Source organism: Chlorocebus sabaeus, chromosome 18 (genome assembly GCF_047675955.1).
Source record: "Chlorocebus sabaeus isolate Y175 chromosome 18, mChlSab1.0.hap1, whole genome shotgun sequence".
In the NCBI taxonomy this organism is placed as follows: Eukaryota; Metazoa; Chordata; class Mammalia; order Primates; family Cercopithecidae; genus Chlorocebus; species Chlorocebus sabaeus.
Window position 1 is genome coordinate 51,334,931 of NC_132921.1, and position 19,836 is coordinate 51,354,766.

Here is a 19,836-nt window from a genome sequence, read left to right on the forward strand (position 1 = left end):
ATGGGAAAGGAGGCTGGCCAGAAGGGTCTTGTGTAAAGGACTGAGGAATCTGAGGGCCTTATGGGTTCCATTATTCCTAGGCATCCATGAGGTGAGCTTCAGAGGGAGAAGAGCCTGTGAGCTTATATGCAGATGGTTGATTTATGAGCCTGTGTGCATTTCTCTCAGGCGAGAGTGCATGATTTTCAAAGGGTCTAGGGGCAAAACAAAAACAAAAAAACAAAACAAAAAACCAAAAGCAAAAATAAACAAAAAACCCCACTGCTTTAGGGAAATGGAGAACCATCAAAGGCTTTAGGCAGATGAATGATGGACTAGGATTGTATTTTAGGAAGATTATTCAGATGAGAAGCTGAAAAATGGGTAAGAATGGAGAAATACTAGGATCACCAGGAGACCAAAGAGGAGCTTGCTGCAGGGAGCCCACAGGCAACAACAAGGGCATGTGCCAAGGCTCTGGCGTTGGAGAGAGGAGGAGGCACAAAAAAGAACCTACAGGGTACCGTTGGCCAGATGTGGTGACCAATTGAGAGGTGAGGATTAATTTCCAGGTTTCAGACTTGGTGACCATGAACTGAAGCGATACAGAGTAACCATCGCATTTGGAGGATGGGGAAGTTAGTGGTTTCTGTTGGGGCTGTTTTGTTTGAAGTTCACGAGGGTTAACTTGGGGTCTGACTTTCATAAGAGATCTGGACTGAAGATTAGAGGAAGTGAGGTGGGAAGAAGGCTGAGAGTGGGTCCCTGAGAAGATCCATACTTGTGAAGTGAGTGGCGGTTAACAGAAGAAGGGGAGACAGGAACCTAGAGAAGCCAGAGGATGGTGTCTGGGGGGCCAGGGAGGAACACATTCCGGAAAGAGACTGCTGTGTCTTGTCACACACCTGCAGACAGCAGGGAGAGTGAGAAACTGTGAAAGGCCCACTGAATTTGGTGCAGAAAACGGATGGAGAATACAGCAAGCACGATTTCAGTAAAGTGGTTGGGAAAGAAGCAAAGTAGACTGTCTTGAGAAGTGAGTCAGATGTGTGTGAAGACTGTAGGTGAAACGAGAGAAATTTGGTGGCAAGGGGAAGGAGATTAGAGGAATTGAGGTGGGAAGAAGGCTGAGAGTGGGTCCCTGAGAAGATCTGTACTTGTGAGGTGAGTGGCGGTTAACAGAAGAAGGGGAGACAGGAACCTAGAGAAGCCAGAGGATGGTGTCTGGGGGGCCAGGGAGGAACACATTCCTGAAAGAGACTGCTGTGTCTTGTCACACACCTGCAGACAGGAGACAATGCCTCAGGTTGAAGAGTGAGCATGGAAAGCCTCAGGAATGCCTCCTCCCCTGAGGAAGCCTGAGGTTTATTTGGAGATGAGGTGGAGAGGTAGGGTTCTTGTGCCTGCTATGTCTGTTTTCCTGAAGCAGGAGGCCTTGTGTCCCTGAGGGGATGGCCAGGAAGGACTGAGCAGCTTGAAAGGGAGGAGTAAGTATTTAAAAAGTTGTTGTAGGGAATGAAAAGTGGAGTCAACTAATCATAAATTAAAAGGTGACAAGTTAGCCTAGAGAGCCCCACACCCCACCCTGGTGGGGTCACAATACAAACAAAAGTGACACTTGTTTTTGCTGAAAACTTACTATGCTTAAGGCAATATATTAGGTATTGCCACCCAAATGATGGGATTAATCCATATGCTTATGTGCTTTCTTTAGTTGTGTTTGTTAGGTAGAGAATTGGAGCATGGATAATTGTCGCCACAAGGATGGGACCTGTAGCCCAGGTGTGGCAGGTTGGGGCGGTGGTAGATAAGGTGTTTGTCATTGTGTAGGTGCTGTGATCGGGTGAAGGTCATAGAGCTGCATTTCTCTAAGTGTGATTCAGATGACATACACTTGTTAAAAATGCAACTGGGGGCCGGGCGCGGTGGCTCACGCCTGTAATCCCAGCACTTTGGGAGGCCGAGGTGAGTGGATCATGAGGTCAGGAGATCGAGACCATCCTGGCTAACATGGTGAAACCCCATCTCTACTAAAAATACAGACAATTAGCCAGGCGTGGTGGCGGGCGCCTGTAGTCCCAGCTACTCGGGAGGCTGAGGCAGGAGAATGGCATGAATCCGGGAGGCGGAGATTGTAGTGAGCCGAGATGGCGCCACTGCGTTCCAGCCTGGGTGACAGAGCAAGACTCTGTCTCAAAAAAAAAAAAAAAAAAAAAAAATTGTGGCTGGGATACTTGTTAAAAATGCAGCCTCTGAGCTAAACCCTAGACTGTGAAAGTCAGGGCTCTTGGTTGCAAACCACAGAGTATAGTTTATCTGATTTAAGAGAAAAAAGAATTCATGAAAATATATTAGAGAGCCCAGAGACAACCTGGGTGGCTAGAGAATTAGGTTGAGAAATTGAGCAGCCAGAACAAGGCTCAGACCACTTTGAAGCATCCCCTGCTGCCACTTGTCAGGGCTTACACCTCCTACCAGCATTGCTCAGGTCTGGAGACCAGAAGTGCCACTTGTTGGTTCCCGTAAAGCTAGAAGCTTTTGCCACCACTTTTACTTTTGAGAGATAGTTTTGCAGAGTACCCTTGTCCTGATATTGTTTACTACTGCTTCATTCTCCTGTGGGTGCATTTGGTCACATGACCACTCCTACCTGCTAGAGGGGTTTGGAGAGTGGGTTCTCGTTTTTTCCTTTGAAAGGCAGGACTCAGTGGTGGGTAGTTCAAGCTGTTGAAATGTGTTCAGTTAAAGCCAGTGGACAAAACCATGACCCATGAGCTTCAACTGACACAGAAACTTTGACAGTGTGGCCAGTCACCTGCATTTTAAACAAGCACAGCTGGCAATTCTTGGACACACATCAAAATTAGCAAACCACTTTATACAGAGGCCAGATAGAGGAAAATGTGGATATAGCAGAGAGGACTTCAAGTCTTCATGAAGTTGAAGAGGGACTTCATGGGAGGGGAATGGTAGAAGGTGAAAGGGAAAGAGGCTTTAATGAGAGGGTGCAGTGTCAGAGGTGAAAGCCAGTCATTTCTAGGTGACTGTGATTCAGGGTCTGTACACAGAGCTGGGTGTCACTGTGAATTCACTATCATGAATATTGCTGCAATGAACATAATAGTGCATGTGCCTTTTTGATAGAATGATTTATTTTCTTTTGGATATTTACGCAGTAATAGGATTGCTGGATCAAATGGTAGTTCTGTGTTTTTTGAGAAATCTCCAAACTGCTTTCCACAGTGGCTGAACTAACTTACATTCTCACCAACAGTGTATAAGCATCTCCTTTTCTTCCCGAGCGAAGCCAGCATCTGTTGGTTTTTGACTTTTCAATAATGGCTTTCCCTATTGGTATTTGATGGTGTCTTATTGTGGTTTTAATGTGCTATTTCTCTGATGATTAGTGGTTTGGAGCATTTTTTCATATGTTTGTTGATACCTGAATGTTTCCTTTTAAGAAGTTTGTATCTTTTGCTCATTTTTTAATGGGGTTATTTGTTTTTTGCTTGTTTAAATTCCTTATGGATTTTGGATATTAGGCCTTTGTTGGATGCACAGTTTTGCATAAATGTCTTAAAGAAATATTTTAGCACCTGATGGAGCCAGGGAGTAGACATGCAGGTAGGTGGAAGCAGGGATGAGACAGGACTCTTCCTACTCATTCATTCATTCATTCGTTCATTCATTCATTCATTCATTCATTCATTTATTCATTCATTCTGTGTCCAGGCATTGCCCTTGGCAGTGGGGATGTGTGACTAATACTCTGTCTTATGTTTAGAATGCTCAGGTTTGGTTGCTTCAAGAAAACTTGAGTAAGAAATCATTTGTTAAGCAGCGGTTGTAAAATTTTAGAAGTCGAGAAGCTTAAGTAAAGCATTTGAAATTAGCAGTGTCTAGTGTTGGGTTCAGAAAGGACAGGAGATGACCGATGGCTGGATGCGTCATAACTGTTCAGTCTCAGAGCTATGCTCAGGAGGCAGCGCAGAGGCTGGGGGAGGGAATGTCCCATCTTATCATAAAAATGCTTTTCTAGCTTTGGAGAGGAATTTACCCTAAGGGACATTTCTAGGGGAAATTCAGGTCTTTCTCTGACACTGTCATCAGGTCTTTGAGCTGTGCACATTTAAAACCCTAAGGGTAAAACAGACAAAACCAACATATCCAGAATTAGGTTTTAGATACCAAAAACTAGATATAGGCTCCAAACAAAATGAAACAGTCATTTAAAACTATTGATTTATAGAGCAAACAACTCTGTGGAGATTATATGCCTTAAATTTTACTTGAAATGGTAGAAAAATATAAATGTAGGTAATTCATAGGTTTTGAATATTTGTTATTTTAAGAATTACATTTTAATAGAAAAATCCTAAATCATGTCGTGTGATACATTATCTACAGCACAATAAGCCTGTTGTTTTGGCCCATGCATGCCTGGCTTTCCCAGATGGGCAGCATTGCTGCATATCTTGCAAATTCAGTATTAGGAAATTATAGTAAATGTCCTACATAACCAATGGTGGAACTAAGTTACCCTCACACATGACAGAAGCAGTTTGGCACACATGACTGGAAGGTAGCTTCCAGCTGACTTGAGTTCCCTATCCTTCACCTTGACCCTCTAGGTGCTTGGCAGCCCCTCCACTCTTCAGACACTCAGTTCTCCTGGTCTTTCCTTTCTAACCCCAGCACCACCTTCAAAATAGTGAAATTCAGTAAATTTACATTCGCTGATTGTGATTACACTACTGGGTAAATGGATTTCAGTCAATGTATTTATTTTCTGATCTTTAAATCTCTAACTGGGAAAGAAACCACTTGTGCTAGTTAAAAATCTCAGATTTATATGATCACATCTGGGATTAAGAACAACAACAACAAATCTCAGATTCACCACAGAGGAGAGCGAAGATTGGCTCTCCAAGGAGTTCAGTGGATCTCTTCAGTTGCTCTTGAAATCTCAGCAAGTGAAATAAAGGGGACTGGCCCAGTTGAGGGTGTCCTTCTTTACAAGGACATTCCCTCTCTGGCTTCATTCATAGCAGTTGGTTTTCCGAAGCCTTTTGTTTTGTTTTTAAAGCAGTGGAAGGCTTTCTTGAGTGAAACCTAAAGGGGACAAAAGAGTACGTGAAAGAGATGAAAGTGGCTGTGTTGGGGGAGCCAGAGTCCTCCCTCCTCCAACCACAGGATCCCTGAGAGAAGTCCTTCCTGAGGGCGGTTTGGAAACCATACCATCATTAGTTTATCTGCAGTGTCCTTCTTCCCGGCCACTCTTTTTATAACATGCCCTTTTCCCTTCCCTTCCTGTATAAAGGATCTTCTCCCTAATACCACTCCCCACAATGTTGCGTGTTTGTTGTTCCTCTCTTCTCTGATCATACTTTTGCTGTTCCCAGTGGTGGCAAACCTGTCCTGGGAGGCCTGCCCCGCACACTCCCCAGTATAGCGATGTTGCTGTTACCACGGGTAGCATGCCACCGGGTCAGTCTTTAGCCTTCCATCAGCAAATTATTAGGATTTCAGAGCAAAGGGCAACAAGCACATAGGAAAGCTCCCGATGGACTCTGAGGGGTGTGGATGGGGTTGGGGTGGGGGGCGGCGCACAACCCCGAGGAGTGTGAACTTAGGATACCTCAGGCATGGGGATAGTGATGGACAGAAAAAGCCGTCTCTACTGAGGGAAAGAAATAAAGCCTGTCTCTTGCCAGCACATATGCGTTGGAGATGGAAATTAAACTGCAAATGATGCTGGAGAAAACTGCTGACAATAATGATGATTACAGCTGTTGAAGCAATAAAGCTGGAAAAAAGACAAAAAATTTGGTTTAACAGCACAGAAAGAATACCAGCTTCTGTTACTTATATGAACTGCTGATTATTTAGCCTAATTACTATCATTTTAGCAATCATGCATACTATTAAATGTATCAGATTTATTTGTGTAAATTTTATTTGATTACAATGTTAGATTCCGTTCTTTGTCAGCTGAATCATGATAGTCTGTACTTATGTTGACCGATCAATCTTACATTTTACTTACTCTTTCTCTGCAAGTTCATAGGTTTCTCTTTCTTTTAGATGACTCTGACCTTTGTAAGATTAGCTCGTTTGCGTAGCTTGTCACACTGAAGGCTGAGTGTTTTGTTATAAAAGACTGCTTATGTTGTCAGTAGAACAGGCAGGCATTAGAAGATAGCAATTCTTTTTCTAACTTGTTCTGGGAAGCAGGTATTTCGATGTAAAATAGTCTAGCATGCCTGCGTGGAGGCTACTGACAGTGCTGCCTGGTTAGGATGAAGTGGGGACAGGAAGAGAGGCTATTGTGAAAACTCATAAAATATAGAATAGCAGGAGCAAAGAGGCTCTCTGGAGAGGAACTGAGTGTTTTTTATGTGAAATTGTGGCTACATGAAACTCAGAAGACTCGAAATGGGAAACCTCAACATTTGTTGGTTTGTATTTTATGAGATGAGGTCAGAGAGAAGAATTTGGCTGGAGGGCGCTCCAGAGCAATTTGTACCTATTTGGAAGTTAACAGATGACATTAAAACTGCTAAAAAGATGATCTGTAGTTTTGCTCCAATAGCCTTTTACATCCTGTTCTCTCTAACAGTGAAATCATTGAATATAGCATTGCTTTGAAGGGATGTGAGTGATCATGCAGCTATTTTAATTCAGGGGGAGATACAGAGACTTCCTGATTCTTAGTTCTGTTTTGGGGTTAATGGAAGTGGTTTTCCATTCAAGATTCATTCCTGTTTCAATGGTATACATTAGAAAAGCTGCTAGTAAGAACACCTCCAGTAATGTCATATATTTGTTAATTTGGAGAACGAGTGTCTGTTAGACCAGGAATATCTCAGAAGTAGTTTTTCAGTTTTGTATGCCAAGGGGCCTGATATATGGTAAGTGCTCAGAATCAATGCTTTGAATTGTGTTTGCAAATTCCCTCTCTTAAGGAATGTCAGTAGGTAACAGTAATAGTAGCTAACATTTGTTGGTTGTATCTAATGCCTGACACTGCATATGATGCTTCACACAGGTGATTTCTTGGAATGGATACAACCACCTTGGGAGGCAGGCATTACTGTCGTTTTTACAGAGGTGAAAGCTTAGGCACAGAGAGGTTAAATAATTTTCCCAATAGACAGAAGCTAGGAATCAGTTCCCAATCTGACTGCTTATTTCATTAAGTACTGTGCTATTGTGTCCCCTATGTTGAAAATGTTAAAATTAAAAATGGTATTAAAATATTTGAATAGTTGTTAAATTGCAGTGTTAAGTTATAATGACATGCAAACATTTTCCAAAGAATATTAAATTATTTGATATGTTACCCAAAAGCAAAAAGGTTTTTAAAAAGAATTTGATTTTCTTTGGCTGATTTACCAAACATAGTAGGGTGACCATATATATTATTGAAACTAAAAGTGAAAGGGGGTGCTATTCATAATTTTGTGGTGGTAATAGGAATAAACTGTATTTTCCTGGCAACTAAGTTACGCCATCACCCTGCTGATTATTATTTGTTCTACTAGATCTTTGAGGCAAAAAATATTAAAACAATTCTTCACATTTTTAATTTGCAGGAGGATTCCTCAGTGTCAATGTAAGCGAAGTCAGTTTTGATGAAATCCATCAACTCTTCTCCAAGGATTTAGATATTGAGCCAGGGGGTCATTGGAGGCCAAAAGACTGTAAACCCAGATGGAAGGTGAGGTAAATTCTTTTCATAAGCAATTTGACTGTTACTATGCATTTGAGGAAAGAATGTGCTTGATTCAAAATACAGAGACAAATGTCTTTAAGTCTTGATAAATTTAAAACATCAGTATTTTTGTCTTTAATGTTTACTATTTATAATTCAAATGTGATTTAAGTGTTAACATGTGAAGACTGTAAATGCACCTGTGTAGATACAAAATAGATGCTCGGTTCATTCTCTTTGAGTTCCTGGTAATAAATACGTGACTTGAGTTTGGCTTGGAAAACAGATTTTTTCTGTTGTTCTGTTCTATTTGGAAGAGAGGCTGTGAGTTCCCTGCCTCCTGCAGCTGTCCCTAATGATTACTGACACCTGCAAGCATAGCCTCACCTATTTCTGGAATCGTGAGAACTCACTCGGAGGATATTAATATCCTGATTTTCAGTTTGGTCTGGCGTTGGGGTCTTCAAGCTGTGTTTCTCAGAATCCAAGATTATAAAGAGGCTGCTCAGAGATCACTGTGGGACTTGAAAAGTTGGACTTTGGGCTCTTCTTGGCTTCAGAAGGCACAGCCCAAGCTTTCAGTCTTTTTGGTATGTCAGAATTCTATTCAGTGTTTTGTTTGAAAAACTGTAACGGGGTGGGTTTGCCTCTGCTGCTTTTGAAAAATTGAAAGCGATAATTTAAACCAGACTTGCCCTCAAAGCTGTGAAATTGGTTAATAAGTGCATATTCATCTAATGTTATTACGTTTGAGTAAGAAATAACATTTATGTAATTCCAATGAAGACTACAACTGATTAAATCAAATGTTATTTCCTGAAGAATTGTGATATAATCTTGATCTGGAGACAGTTTCAGTTTTCTCTTTTAAAACATTAGTATACTTCTAGAATATTTGTATGTTCACCTCCCCCGCACAAAAAAAACCCCACTGGTAGGAAGGAAAATCATATGCCGTTAAACTCATGAAAAAGACCCTCTGACTTCATCTACCATGAACTCTTTGTGTTTGAAGATGTGTATTATTTGTATCTGTATTCCCAACACAGAGCACATTGGCTTGTGTGAGTTAAGCACTAAACACAGTTTTGTTGAATTAATTCTATAAGGCAAATAAAAGCCTTTTTGGCCTTGTTACAAATGATTCAGTAAATGGTCAGCTTTCTTATTGCCTTGAACAAATTATGAAGCTGCTTAAATGGATTCCAGTACCAATTTTAGCAAAACATTTTATTTTATAATTACCTTACACTATTTCTCAGATCAGATTCATTTAACAAATGAATCTCTTCATATTTCTTGATTGATTTTCCTCACATTTGTATCTATATGAAATGCGGCCCAATTTATGTACATTCCACCTTTTAAAAATAACCTGGGCACATAAATTATTTTTAACATTTGGGTATTGAGGGTGTATATTGAGTGCTAATAGAAAAAGAAGCACACTCAGTCACCGAGGCTGTGGGATAGCACGGAGGCTGATACTCAGATAGTTGTTTGTACAGGATATGGCACACCCCTCAGGTGTGCTCTACTAGTAGCATACTAGTAGAACAGTTTGGGATAGGAAAAGTGAAGTCTTCTTGTCCCGTTTCCAGTGATCTATACCAGATGAATTTTAAATTTTTTTGTTTTCTTCTCGTTTTCCAGGAGACCGGTGTATCACATGAGTAGTTCCTACTTAAGAGATATTAGTAGACTATAAACTACATATGACTCAGTAGGTAACAGTATTGAGAAGAGTTCCTGGAAAGAAACTAATTCAGGGATCTAAGATTCATACCTGTAATCCCAGCACTTTGGGAGGCTGAGGTGGGCAGATCACTTGAGGCCAGGAGTTTGAGACCAGCCTGGCCAACATGGCGAAACCTCATCCCTACTAAAAATACAATAGTGGCACATCCCAGCTACTCAGGAGGCTGAGGTGTGAGATTTGCTTGAACCTGGGATGTGGAGGCTGCAGTGAGCCAAGATTGCACCACTGCGCTCTAGCTTGGGTAAAAGAGCAAGACTGTCTCAAAATAAATTAACTTATTTTATTTAGGAACTATATGATAATGCTGCTTTTATTTCAGCTTTTAGCAAACCCTTCTCAGAATATAGTCTGTAGTTCAGAATTACACAACTAAAGGTATGAAAGGAATTTTGGAGATTATTCAGAAGTGAGCTATATTCACATAAATATTATATAACTATCATCTCACTAAATAGTTAGTTACACAGTTTCTCCCCCTACCCGTCCCTACCTGCTTACTGATAATGTTCCATTCTCATATTGGAACAGTAGAGAGAGAGGGAAGTAAGAAATGACTAGATTTATGTTAAACATCTGTCATCAACTTGATTCTTAATATTTGAGGCCCCTTTTTTAAATGAGAAAAATACCAGTGCAGTTAGTTGATGGCAAATTAGATAGAACTGAGATCTTTCAAAACGAGTAATTTCAGCTGGCCAACCTGGTGAGACCCCCCCCCACCCCAATCCCTCCTAAAAATACAAAAAATTAGCTGGGCGTGGTGATGCAGGCCTGTAATCCCAGCTATTCGGGAGGCTGAGACAGGAGAATTGCTTGAACCCGTGAGGCAGAGGTTGCAATGAGCAGAGATCGTGCCACTGCACTCCAGCCTGGGCAACAGAGTGAGACTCCGTCTCAAAAAACAAACAAACAAAAAATCAGTAGTAATTTCAGCGATTCCTAGATATTCCTGAATGCTGCAGGTTTGAGTAGAAGATTTCTGCACAGGTTGGACAGCTTATGGGGCAAGCTTATATCTAAAGAACATGAGGATGCTTTGCAGGTCATTAAAAGTGAAGCGTTTACCTGTGACATTGACTTTCCATTCAGATTTCAAATGGAGGGCTTGATGAACAACTTTGGTCTGTCACTTCCAGGCTTAAAGAACCAGGCAGCTGCTTGATGCTCTTGTCTACCCAGAGGCCTGGAGTTTCATTTGTAGTCCAATGTACCTCAAAGATGGGTCTTGGCCTCCCTGTTTCAGAACTACTTGAGGCATATGGTAAAAATGCTGATTTTTGGCCAGGTGTGGTAGTTCAAACCTGTAATCCCAGTGCTTTGGGAGACTGAGGCAGAAGGATCATTTGAGCCCAGGAGTTTGGTGCAGCTGTGATCACACCACTGTACTCCATCCTGGGCTACGGAATGAAACCCCATCTTAAAAGAAAAAAAAAAAATGCAGATTCTTGAACTCAGTCCTCAAACATACTGATTCTATTGGTGGGAAGGAACAAGAACTTGCATGTTTGACCAGGTGCTTCCAGTTTGAGAATTGCTCCTGTAGGTACTGGAAATTGGGAGGAATAGGAAGATGGAACTAAAAACACTGAAGGAGAATAAGGGTTTACCAGCTTCTGATTACTCAGTGGCAGATAGCTAGATTTACCTTAAGGTTCCCAAGCCTAAAGCCATGTCATTTAGGGACACACCGTAGCTGCTGGTGTGCTGAAAATTTGAAAGTAGGACAGAAACTTGGTGGGAGAATTTGATGTGATACACATTTTTCTTGATGATCTCCTCATGGTGTATATAGGAGAAAATAAGCAAGGGAAAAAATGGTGCACATGTTCAGCAAGATTTGTGATTTTAAAGTAGGAGCAAACTGAATGGAATAATTTTGCTTGATCAAGAGGTGGTGAGGAGAGATTCAGGAGGATGAAGTGTTGTTTTATCAGAAGATAATGACCAGATGTTCTTGGTCTCCACTGGAGGTGTATCAACAAGAGAGTGGCTCAAACAGCAAATTAGGGCACATAGAAGAAAGAATGTCCCGAAACAGGCTATTAAGCCTTAAAATAAATGATCACAGAACACTGAGATATTTTCTAGACAAAAAATTGTAAACTATGCAGGACATTCTTCCACAAACACAAGAACTGATGTGCCAGATGAATTTTTAAGATATTGTTTAGCTTTACTTTAATAAAAGCTTTGCTTTAGATTGATCACATATTCACAATCTTTAATAACCCTCTCATTAAAATTTGGACATCTGTTTGCTGTTAGCACAGTGGGTTAGCTTATTTGAATTTGCCAAGACACTGGTGATTTCTTTCTTTCATTACTGTCTCAGTTTCCTTATAAGATTTTAAAAAAAAAAAACCTCTTGATATTTAAATACTTCATTGAAGAGGTTATTGTATTGGGAGCTAGAACTTTACCTTTTATTTATCCTTATATGTTCAGCTCATCACTCAGTCTAATTGTCTTTAATTAATATGCACTGTCTTTAATCGGGCTTCTGTAGCCATTTAATAATTTCTTCCCTCAAATATCTATAATTGGCATTAACTGCTTTTACAGCTCATTGACATTATGTCATAGGTGGCCAACTTGTGGCCAACTTCCAAATCAAGAAGGGCAGGCTTGACTTATGAAGCTACGTGTTATCACATGGATATGCTTTAGATAAGGTCAGTAGTGGGATATGTACTCACCATCTAACCCCTTTTATTCCTTTTACTTTTCATAGCACTTTCCTATCCTAAAAGCAAACCCCTGAGCTGGGTTGGCAGTTGTTTTGATTTGGGAATTCCTTGAATATGCCAGCCATTGGCAATGAAGCCCAGCAGTAAGTCCCGCCTCAGTATATAGTTCCAGTACAGTTGGCAGCCATTGTGCGGGGGCAGGAAGGAGGTCTTGGGTGTGTTGGGCGGGTGTTGCTGGGGTAGCCTCGTGGTCCTCAGGCTCCTGAGCCAAGAGAGACCTTTAAATGGGAGTGGAACCCAAAGTTGGGCTGGCAAGGGCACCAGACCTCTTTAGTTCGTACCATTTGCCAGACAGATATGCCGTAATTAATATAATCATGAAAACGTCAACCTCATAGCAGCCATTGTCTCTCTTTTTTTTTTTTTTTTTTTGCTATCCCATCAGCATTAGGGGAAAATGAATGGTGGAGTTTGTAGTTTAGACATCTTCAATTTTACTAAATCATTTTTTGTTCTCTTTATAAATGAAAATGTTTGAATAATTTAAAAATTTCTGCCATCTGTGATCCTGGTAATGTAAAATACATGGTTAAGTATTATTTTCGTTTGATGATGTCTAATATCAGGTCCTGATTTTAAAAGGATTAGGTGTACAACTTATGCATTCTCAATTATTCTCAATTATTTATCCATTTATTAATAAACTTTATTTGGTATAGATAAAATTTTAGATTTTTATCTAAATTTTATCTAAATCTAGATAAAATCATAGATTTAATGTTCTTTCACAATATTCTGTTACAACCAGTTTAGATTGTATGTTTTAAAAATCCAGATTATAGAGTGACAGAGGTATTTTGGTTAGATATACTTTCACTGTTGTCTTTTTTTGAAAATCTAATGATTTGGAATTTATGATCTGTGGAAAACTTGCTTTAATTTCAGTTTCCTTAGAAAATTCACTATAATAATAAAGCTAGCTCAGCTAGGAAGTTGCTGAGAAAAGTAATTTAGAAAACACTTTAGGTTTTTCAAAGACAAAATCTAAATTATAAGGAGATATAGATTGTATGACAAAGTTTGGATCCAAGAAATGGAGGATTTGAATTAGTGATGATTGATGATTATTCATTTATTCCTGTATTACATTAAAACATTTTATATAGATGGTGTTTTTAAGTGTTGGGTTTGAGAATTACATTAGGTTTTTTGTTTCATATTAGAAGAAAGATTAACATACTAGAACTATTTTCATTTCTATGTACGTTTTTTTTTCTTTTACATTTTGGGTGAGAACAAATTTCTTTGATTGGTAAAGGACAAATTTCTGTGCTGCTTACATCATCTTTTCTTGTTATGGATTGTTGCCAACTTCATTTTAAACTGAATGTTATCCTACCACTGAAATACATTTTAAAAATGTATCAAAAACTTAATTCTACATTTTGATTAAATGAAAAACATTATATTATCAAACTTCATGTGTATTTTGGGGCAATATCATGTATGAGTGAGGTTTTCTTGTATGCTATGGCTGGAACCCCATGTTTGAAGATTTTGGTTTCTATTATATTTCTGAAAATATCTCTAGGACAGAGAAACCATGTGTAAGACAGTAGATATTCAAGTGAAATGTCTTTTAAATTCAATTCAAAATCCAGAAAGTTATTATTTAGGATCTACTCTAAAACCAAGAAGTTACTCTTACGATACATTCCCCTCCCTTACTTTTCATGCCCAGTTGATAGCCAAATCCTGCTAGCTTACCTCTTAGATGTGTTGAAAACCCATGTACTTCTCTTCTCCTTTATCCTCCTCTTAGTTTAAGCTACCATGACCTCTTTTCTCAACAGTTGTATTAATTGCCTGACCAACTTTTTCGTCTTCTCCAATCTGCTCTCCGTACTGCCACCAAAGTAGTCTTTGCAGTCACCACATCTGATTTATCACTCTTTCAAATCCTTCCACAATTTCTCTTGGTGTTCACAGGTTAAAGACCACAATCCTTAGAAAAACCTTCAGAACCTCTTCTACCTCTCAGCTTTATAAGAAGCATGCAGCAAGGACTCTTTCCGTGTTTGCTTAATGCTGTATTTCTGATGAGAAAATTTATAAGGGCGTGGCTTTAAAACCATGAGAAGTTTTCAAGGATTAATTTTTATACTGACCTCTAGGATGTGCTACTGTATTTACTTACATACATGGCTATTTTGTTTTAAAGGTGGCAGTTCTTATTCCCTTCCGTAATCGCCATGAACATCTTCCAATCTTTTTCTTACATTTGATTCCAATGCTCCAGAAGCAGCGGCTGGAATTTGCCTTTTATGTCATTGAACAGGTAAGAATACCTTTCACAGTGGTCACTAAGTATACTAGAGTCTAAACTCTTAGATTTGGTTAAACATGTTAGTAGTTTAGGATTAATAAGGTAAGTCAAATTCTTTGTTTTATGCTTGGGTGAAATTACATTTTGGATTGGGCCTATATATTTCTTATAATAGTAATTTGGTCAAATGAGTTAATTAGCAATCATGTTTCACTTTAGTATGATAGCCTTGTTATATTTTAATGACATTCTAAATATTGGATTGTCAATCTCTGGTTTTTAAAATAGCTATACAGCTGATACTTACCTTACAGGATTAAATGTGTCTTTGACGTGTAGTATTATTCCTTTTGATGTTTTCGTTAGGCTTATGATCTTTATTTTTGAAAACCTCTGTAAAGTTTCATTTAATTGAGAAACTGCTTATTTTCTAATTTAGGCTACTTGGCAGCATTTAGACTCATGTACAGACATCTGGACTCATAACTGGTGCAACTCAAAGTTCTTTTCTGAATTATACTGAAGCACCCTACAGTTACCTCAGCTATATTTGCAGTGTTTGATTTGAAAAAACATTTCAGTTTATGACTCCTGAATTTAACTACAGAAAAGGAAGGAAAGTTTTTTTTCTTTTTTTAACTCAATAGCAAAGCATAGGTTATTCTCGATTGAGGATTTCTTTGTACTGTGGGATAGTTGCTGGCTATCCCTGAAAATCAATATTGGATTAACTTTATTAGGTAATCAGAGACACCTAAATGAGAGCCAGTTATTAAACCTAAAAACAAAAAGTAGTATACATTAAACATTTTCTGTCCTGTTTTCAGTTTTTCATTTTCAAAGTCATCTTTCTTGGTAGAGGAACCTTGACTGTTTCTGTTGTAGGATATAGACCCAGCTCTACAGTTGGTAAGTAAATATGCATTCAGTGAGCTGACAGGTCAAAAAAAAAAAAAAAAAAAAGCGTACATTACATGGAAGACTAAACGATGTGATGCCCAAGATCCCTTCCAAATTTGAGATTCTCTGATTCTTTAAGAGATAACCAGGTGGAGAGTGGAATTTTAAAATATTGTCAAAAAAAGCTTATTCCTTTTGTTTCTGAACAGAGGCTATCAAAGCTGAATACATCATAATTCTTTAACATAGTTAATTCAAATAGAGTTGAAATGACCCTGACTTACTTTTTGTAGTCTTTGTTTAAAGGCTATAAGGTGTATATATAAAGAAAGAATTTGGCCTGGTGTGGTGGCTTATGCCTATAATCCCAGCACTTTGGGAGGCCGAGGCAGGTGGATCACAAAGTCAGGAGTCAAGAGCAGCCTGGCCAAGATGGTGAAACCTCATCTCTACTAAAAATACAAAAATTAGCCAGCCATGGTGACAGGCACCTGTAATCTCAGCTACTTGGGAGACTGAGGCAGGAAATTGATTGAACCCAGGAGGTGGAGGTGGCAGTGAGCCAAGATTGCACCACTGCACCAGCCTGGGCGGTAGAGTGAGACTCCGTCTCAAAAAATTTAAAAAAAAAAAAAAGAAGAAAGAATGTAATTTTCTACATTATTTCTAAACATGGATAGAGTGATGTTTTGGAAACCTAAAAAAGATCTGATAACACCTGAAGACCAGTTATCCATGCCAGCTTATATCACTTTGGTATTGTCACCTCATATTTCACATTTAAGTGTATGTGATAGATGGTAATTTTCTGTTAATGTGTACTGACCTTTCCAATTGCTTTACATCATTGCCAGCACTTGGTATGGTCAGTCTTTTTAATCTTAGCCATTTTAGTGGGTCTGTGGTAGTATCTTATTTCCCTGATTACTAATGTCAATCATCTTTTCATTCACTTATTTGCTACCCATAGGCCTTCTTTGGTGAAATTTCTGTTCAGATCTTTTGCTCATTTTTCAATTGGGTTGTCTTTGTTTTACTGAGTTGTAGGAATTCTTTATATATTTTAAATACAGGTCTTTTGTAAGACATACGTTTTGCAAATATAGTCTATGGCTTGCCTTTTTATTTTTTTGACTCTTTTGAAAAGCAAGTTTTAAATTTTGATGGAAGTCCAATTTATTATTTTTGTTTTTATAGCTTGTGCTTTTTGTATTATATTTGAGAAATTGTTCTCTATGATTTTCTCATTATTCCAGAAGCTTAATAGTTTTAAGCTTACACTTAGGCTAATCATTGAGTTAATCTTTAGATGTGATATGAGCTAAGAGTGAAGTTTTATGTAGTTGTTTCATCACCACTTGTTGAAAAGACTGTTTTTACCATTGAATTGCTTTAGCACCTTTGTTGAAAATCACTTAACATATACACGTCATATGTATGCAGGTCTGTTTCTGGTCTCTGCGTTCCATTGACTCTGCTTGTCAGTTTCTACTAAAAAGTCCGCTAGGCTTTATTTCCTTAGTTTTCAATAGATAAGTAACAGTATAAATGATAGACAAAGTTACCTGGCTTGTATTATTAGATACTTTTATCTTTTCTTTTGGTAGAAAATACTCAAAAAAATTTTTGTTTTTAGGATGGAGTCTCCCTCTGTCGCCCAGGCTGGAGTGCAATAGCGCAGTCTTGGCTCACTGCAACCTCTGCCTCCCGGGTTCAAGTGATTCTCCTGCCTTAGCCTCCCAAGTAGCTGGGATTACAGGCACTCACCATCATGTCCGGCTAATTTTTGGAAAATACTCAAATTTTTATTCCTAAGATGGTTATAGTTTCTCCAGTTCCTTTATTCTAAATCTGCCTTTTTTTTTTTTTTTAAGTTTCTCACTCTTAGCTTTTTACCTCTGCTTTTTCTCCATGGAAATGCTTGGTATTTAATATAACATACCATCCTTCTGTGTGTGTAAACCATCCTTTAGGTTTTGTGCCTTATGTACTTTTTAATGTAATAGTCTATACTGTGAAATGTGACTTTTTTTACCTAACAAGTGAAAATTTTTATCTGCTTTCATGGTAGCTGTGGTTGTAGATTTGTACCTCAGTTTTACTGATCTAGGAAAGTGCTGGTTTCTTTTGTGTAAAATTCAATTCCGCATAATGTGTTGAGAGGTGAGAGAGCTGTCTCTGTGGTTGGTTGGTTGGTTGGTTTTAAGACGGAGTCTCGCTCTGTTGCCAGGCTGGAGTGCAGTGGTGCGATCTCGGCTCACTGCAACCTCTACCTCCTGGGTTCAAGTGATTCTCGTGCCTCAGCCTCCCAAGTCACTGGGACTACAGGCACGTGCCACCACACCCAGCTAATTTTTGTATTTTTAGTAGAGAGAGGGTTTCTCCATGTTGCCAGGATGGTCTCGATCTCCTGACCTCGTGATCCACCTGCCTCAGCCTCCCAAGGTGCTGGGACTACAGGCATGAGTCACTGTGGCCTGTCTCTGTTTTTAAAGGCATATTATTCTGAGAGTTGACTGGTTATTTGGTGTATGTGATGAAGCAATCTTTGCAAGGCAACTAAGGTCTGCATTTTTATTTTCAAACCTTTTAAGTCTGAGTCTCAGGCTTGATCAATATTAATTCAGGACCGTGTATTTGATAGAGTGAGGTTTTGAGCTAGAAACATCTTCACCATATTTGAAATAGAAAAGTAATTTTTCTGCCAGACAGGTGCCCAGGGAGTGCTAAGCAATTGAAGAGCAGCTCAGGAATTCTAGTTAAATATGGAGGATGGACATGGGTTCACTACTTCTTTCCAAACTCCTAAAATGAGAGTGAGAGGAAAAACTTTTGAAAAGTTATTAAACCTCAAGGACAGAAAGTCGTGGGTGAGAGATTTTCACACGTTTCTGTTAAGTCAGGAAGCAGATGGAGTGCTGACGCCTAGCAGAACAGAGGATGTGCAAACCCACGTGCTTGTAGAGGGTGATGTGACAAGACTAGAGTCAATTAGCTGGACACACCTCTGTCTCAGTGCTGTCACTGAAGGTAGGCTGAAGCACTGCGCTAAAGTAAGGAGATGGTTTAAAAGTTTGACTACAAAACAGCCACATTCCCAGTTGCTCATCTTTACTTGTACTGCCAGGTGATTACTCTGTTGTATCTTGTAGCAACTTTTTCCAGTTGAACCTGTGGAAAAAGTGTAGCAGGAAGCTCCTGAGAGTGCTGACGCAGCTGTGTGGTAGGGCCTAAAACCAGGGGGATTGAGTAAGTCTGCATGCTGATCTTAGGGACCCCAGGCCTTCCCTGTCTGGCCTTTTGAAGCCAACAGCCAGGTGTGAATCCCCCCACCCCTCAAGCTGTGGCAGGGCGTAGTGGTGTCTTCGCCAGAGAAATAAATTATCTCCGGGAAGAAGAGTCCAAATCTGATATTTGAAGGTCTCGAAAGGAAAAGGCTAGCCTGTCACTTTATCAGCTCCCTGCAGCCCAGTTTCATTCATTCAACAAAAGGAATATGGCAGTGAACAAACCAGACAAGGTCCCTTCTTTTGCTGGCCCAGAAGGACGGGCAGTAGTAAATCATTGTGCAGTATCTCCATGGCACTCAGGGCAGAGAGTGGTAAGGGCGGGTAGAGGTGCTCTTTTTTGCAGAGCATTTGGGGAAGACCTCTCTGGGGAGGTGAGATCAGAGCATCCTGGAATGATGTAGAGGAGAACGCCATGCTGATGTAGAGGCTGTGCACTCTGGAGAAGGCAGGAGAATACTTGGTGTGTTTGAGCAAAGAGGTCGGTGTCGCCAGAGCATCAGCTGAGGAACATTCTGGGGAGGAAATCAGAGAAGCAGATAAGCAAGTACAGGCTGAGGGCTTGGATTATCCTGTGTCAGGTAGGTTAAGTCATTCCTCTACGTAAAACCTTCAGAAGACACTGGATAAAGTGATGTTTTAGAAACCTAAAGAAAGTCTGGTAACACTTGAAGACCAGTTCTCCATGCCAGCTTGTACCACTTTTGGTATTGTTACCTCATATTTCACATTGAAATGTATGTGATAGGTGGTAGTTTTGTATTAATGTATACTGACCTAATGTAAGTCTCTCCTCCACTTAAAACCCTCCACTGCCTTCTAGAAGGTCTTAAGTAGAGGAACAACTTAATCTAAGTTTACAAAATGGCTATGGCTACTGTGTTAAGAATAAGCTGTAGAGGGACATGGCTAACGCAAGGAGAGCGTTAGACAGCTTTAGCAGTTGTCCAGGTAGGAGATGGTTACCATTTGGGCAGCTGTGGTGGTGGAGGAGGTGGTGAGCAGTGGTTGAGTTTCAGCCACCTTGGGTTTTAAAGTGGTATGAGTTGCTGATGAATTGGATATGTAGCCTGAGTGATGGAGAAAAGTCAAACATGATGCCAGGGTTTTTGTCCTGAATAAAGAAAGGCATTGCTACTTCCTGAGCCATGCCTACTTTTGTTTGTTGTTTCAGTTTGGTTCAG

The 19,836-nt window shown here is 39.6% G+C and overlaps 1 protein-coding gene across 3 annotated transcripts in view; it reads left to right on the forward strand.

The window, feature by feature from the left end:
• The window catches only part of B4GALT6 (beta-1,4-galactosyltransferase 6), a 64,338-nt gene that overhangs the window by 31,622 nt on the left and 12,880 nt on the right, over positions 1–19,836 (forward strand). For all 3 annotated transcript variants that reach the window (XM_007974366.3, XM_037982422.2, XM_007974364.3), the window contains 2 exons: positions 7,575–7,699; positions 14,361–14,477. In XM_007974366.3, the coding sequence (XP_007972557.1) occupies positions 7,575–7,699; positions 14,361–14,477 (242 nt within the window). The remainder of the gene's footprint in view (positions 1–7,574; positions 7,700–14,360; positions 14,478–19,836) is intronic.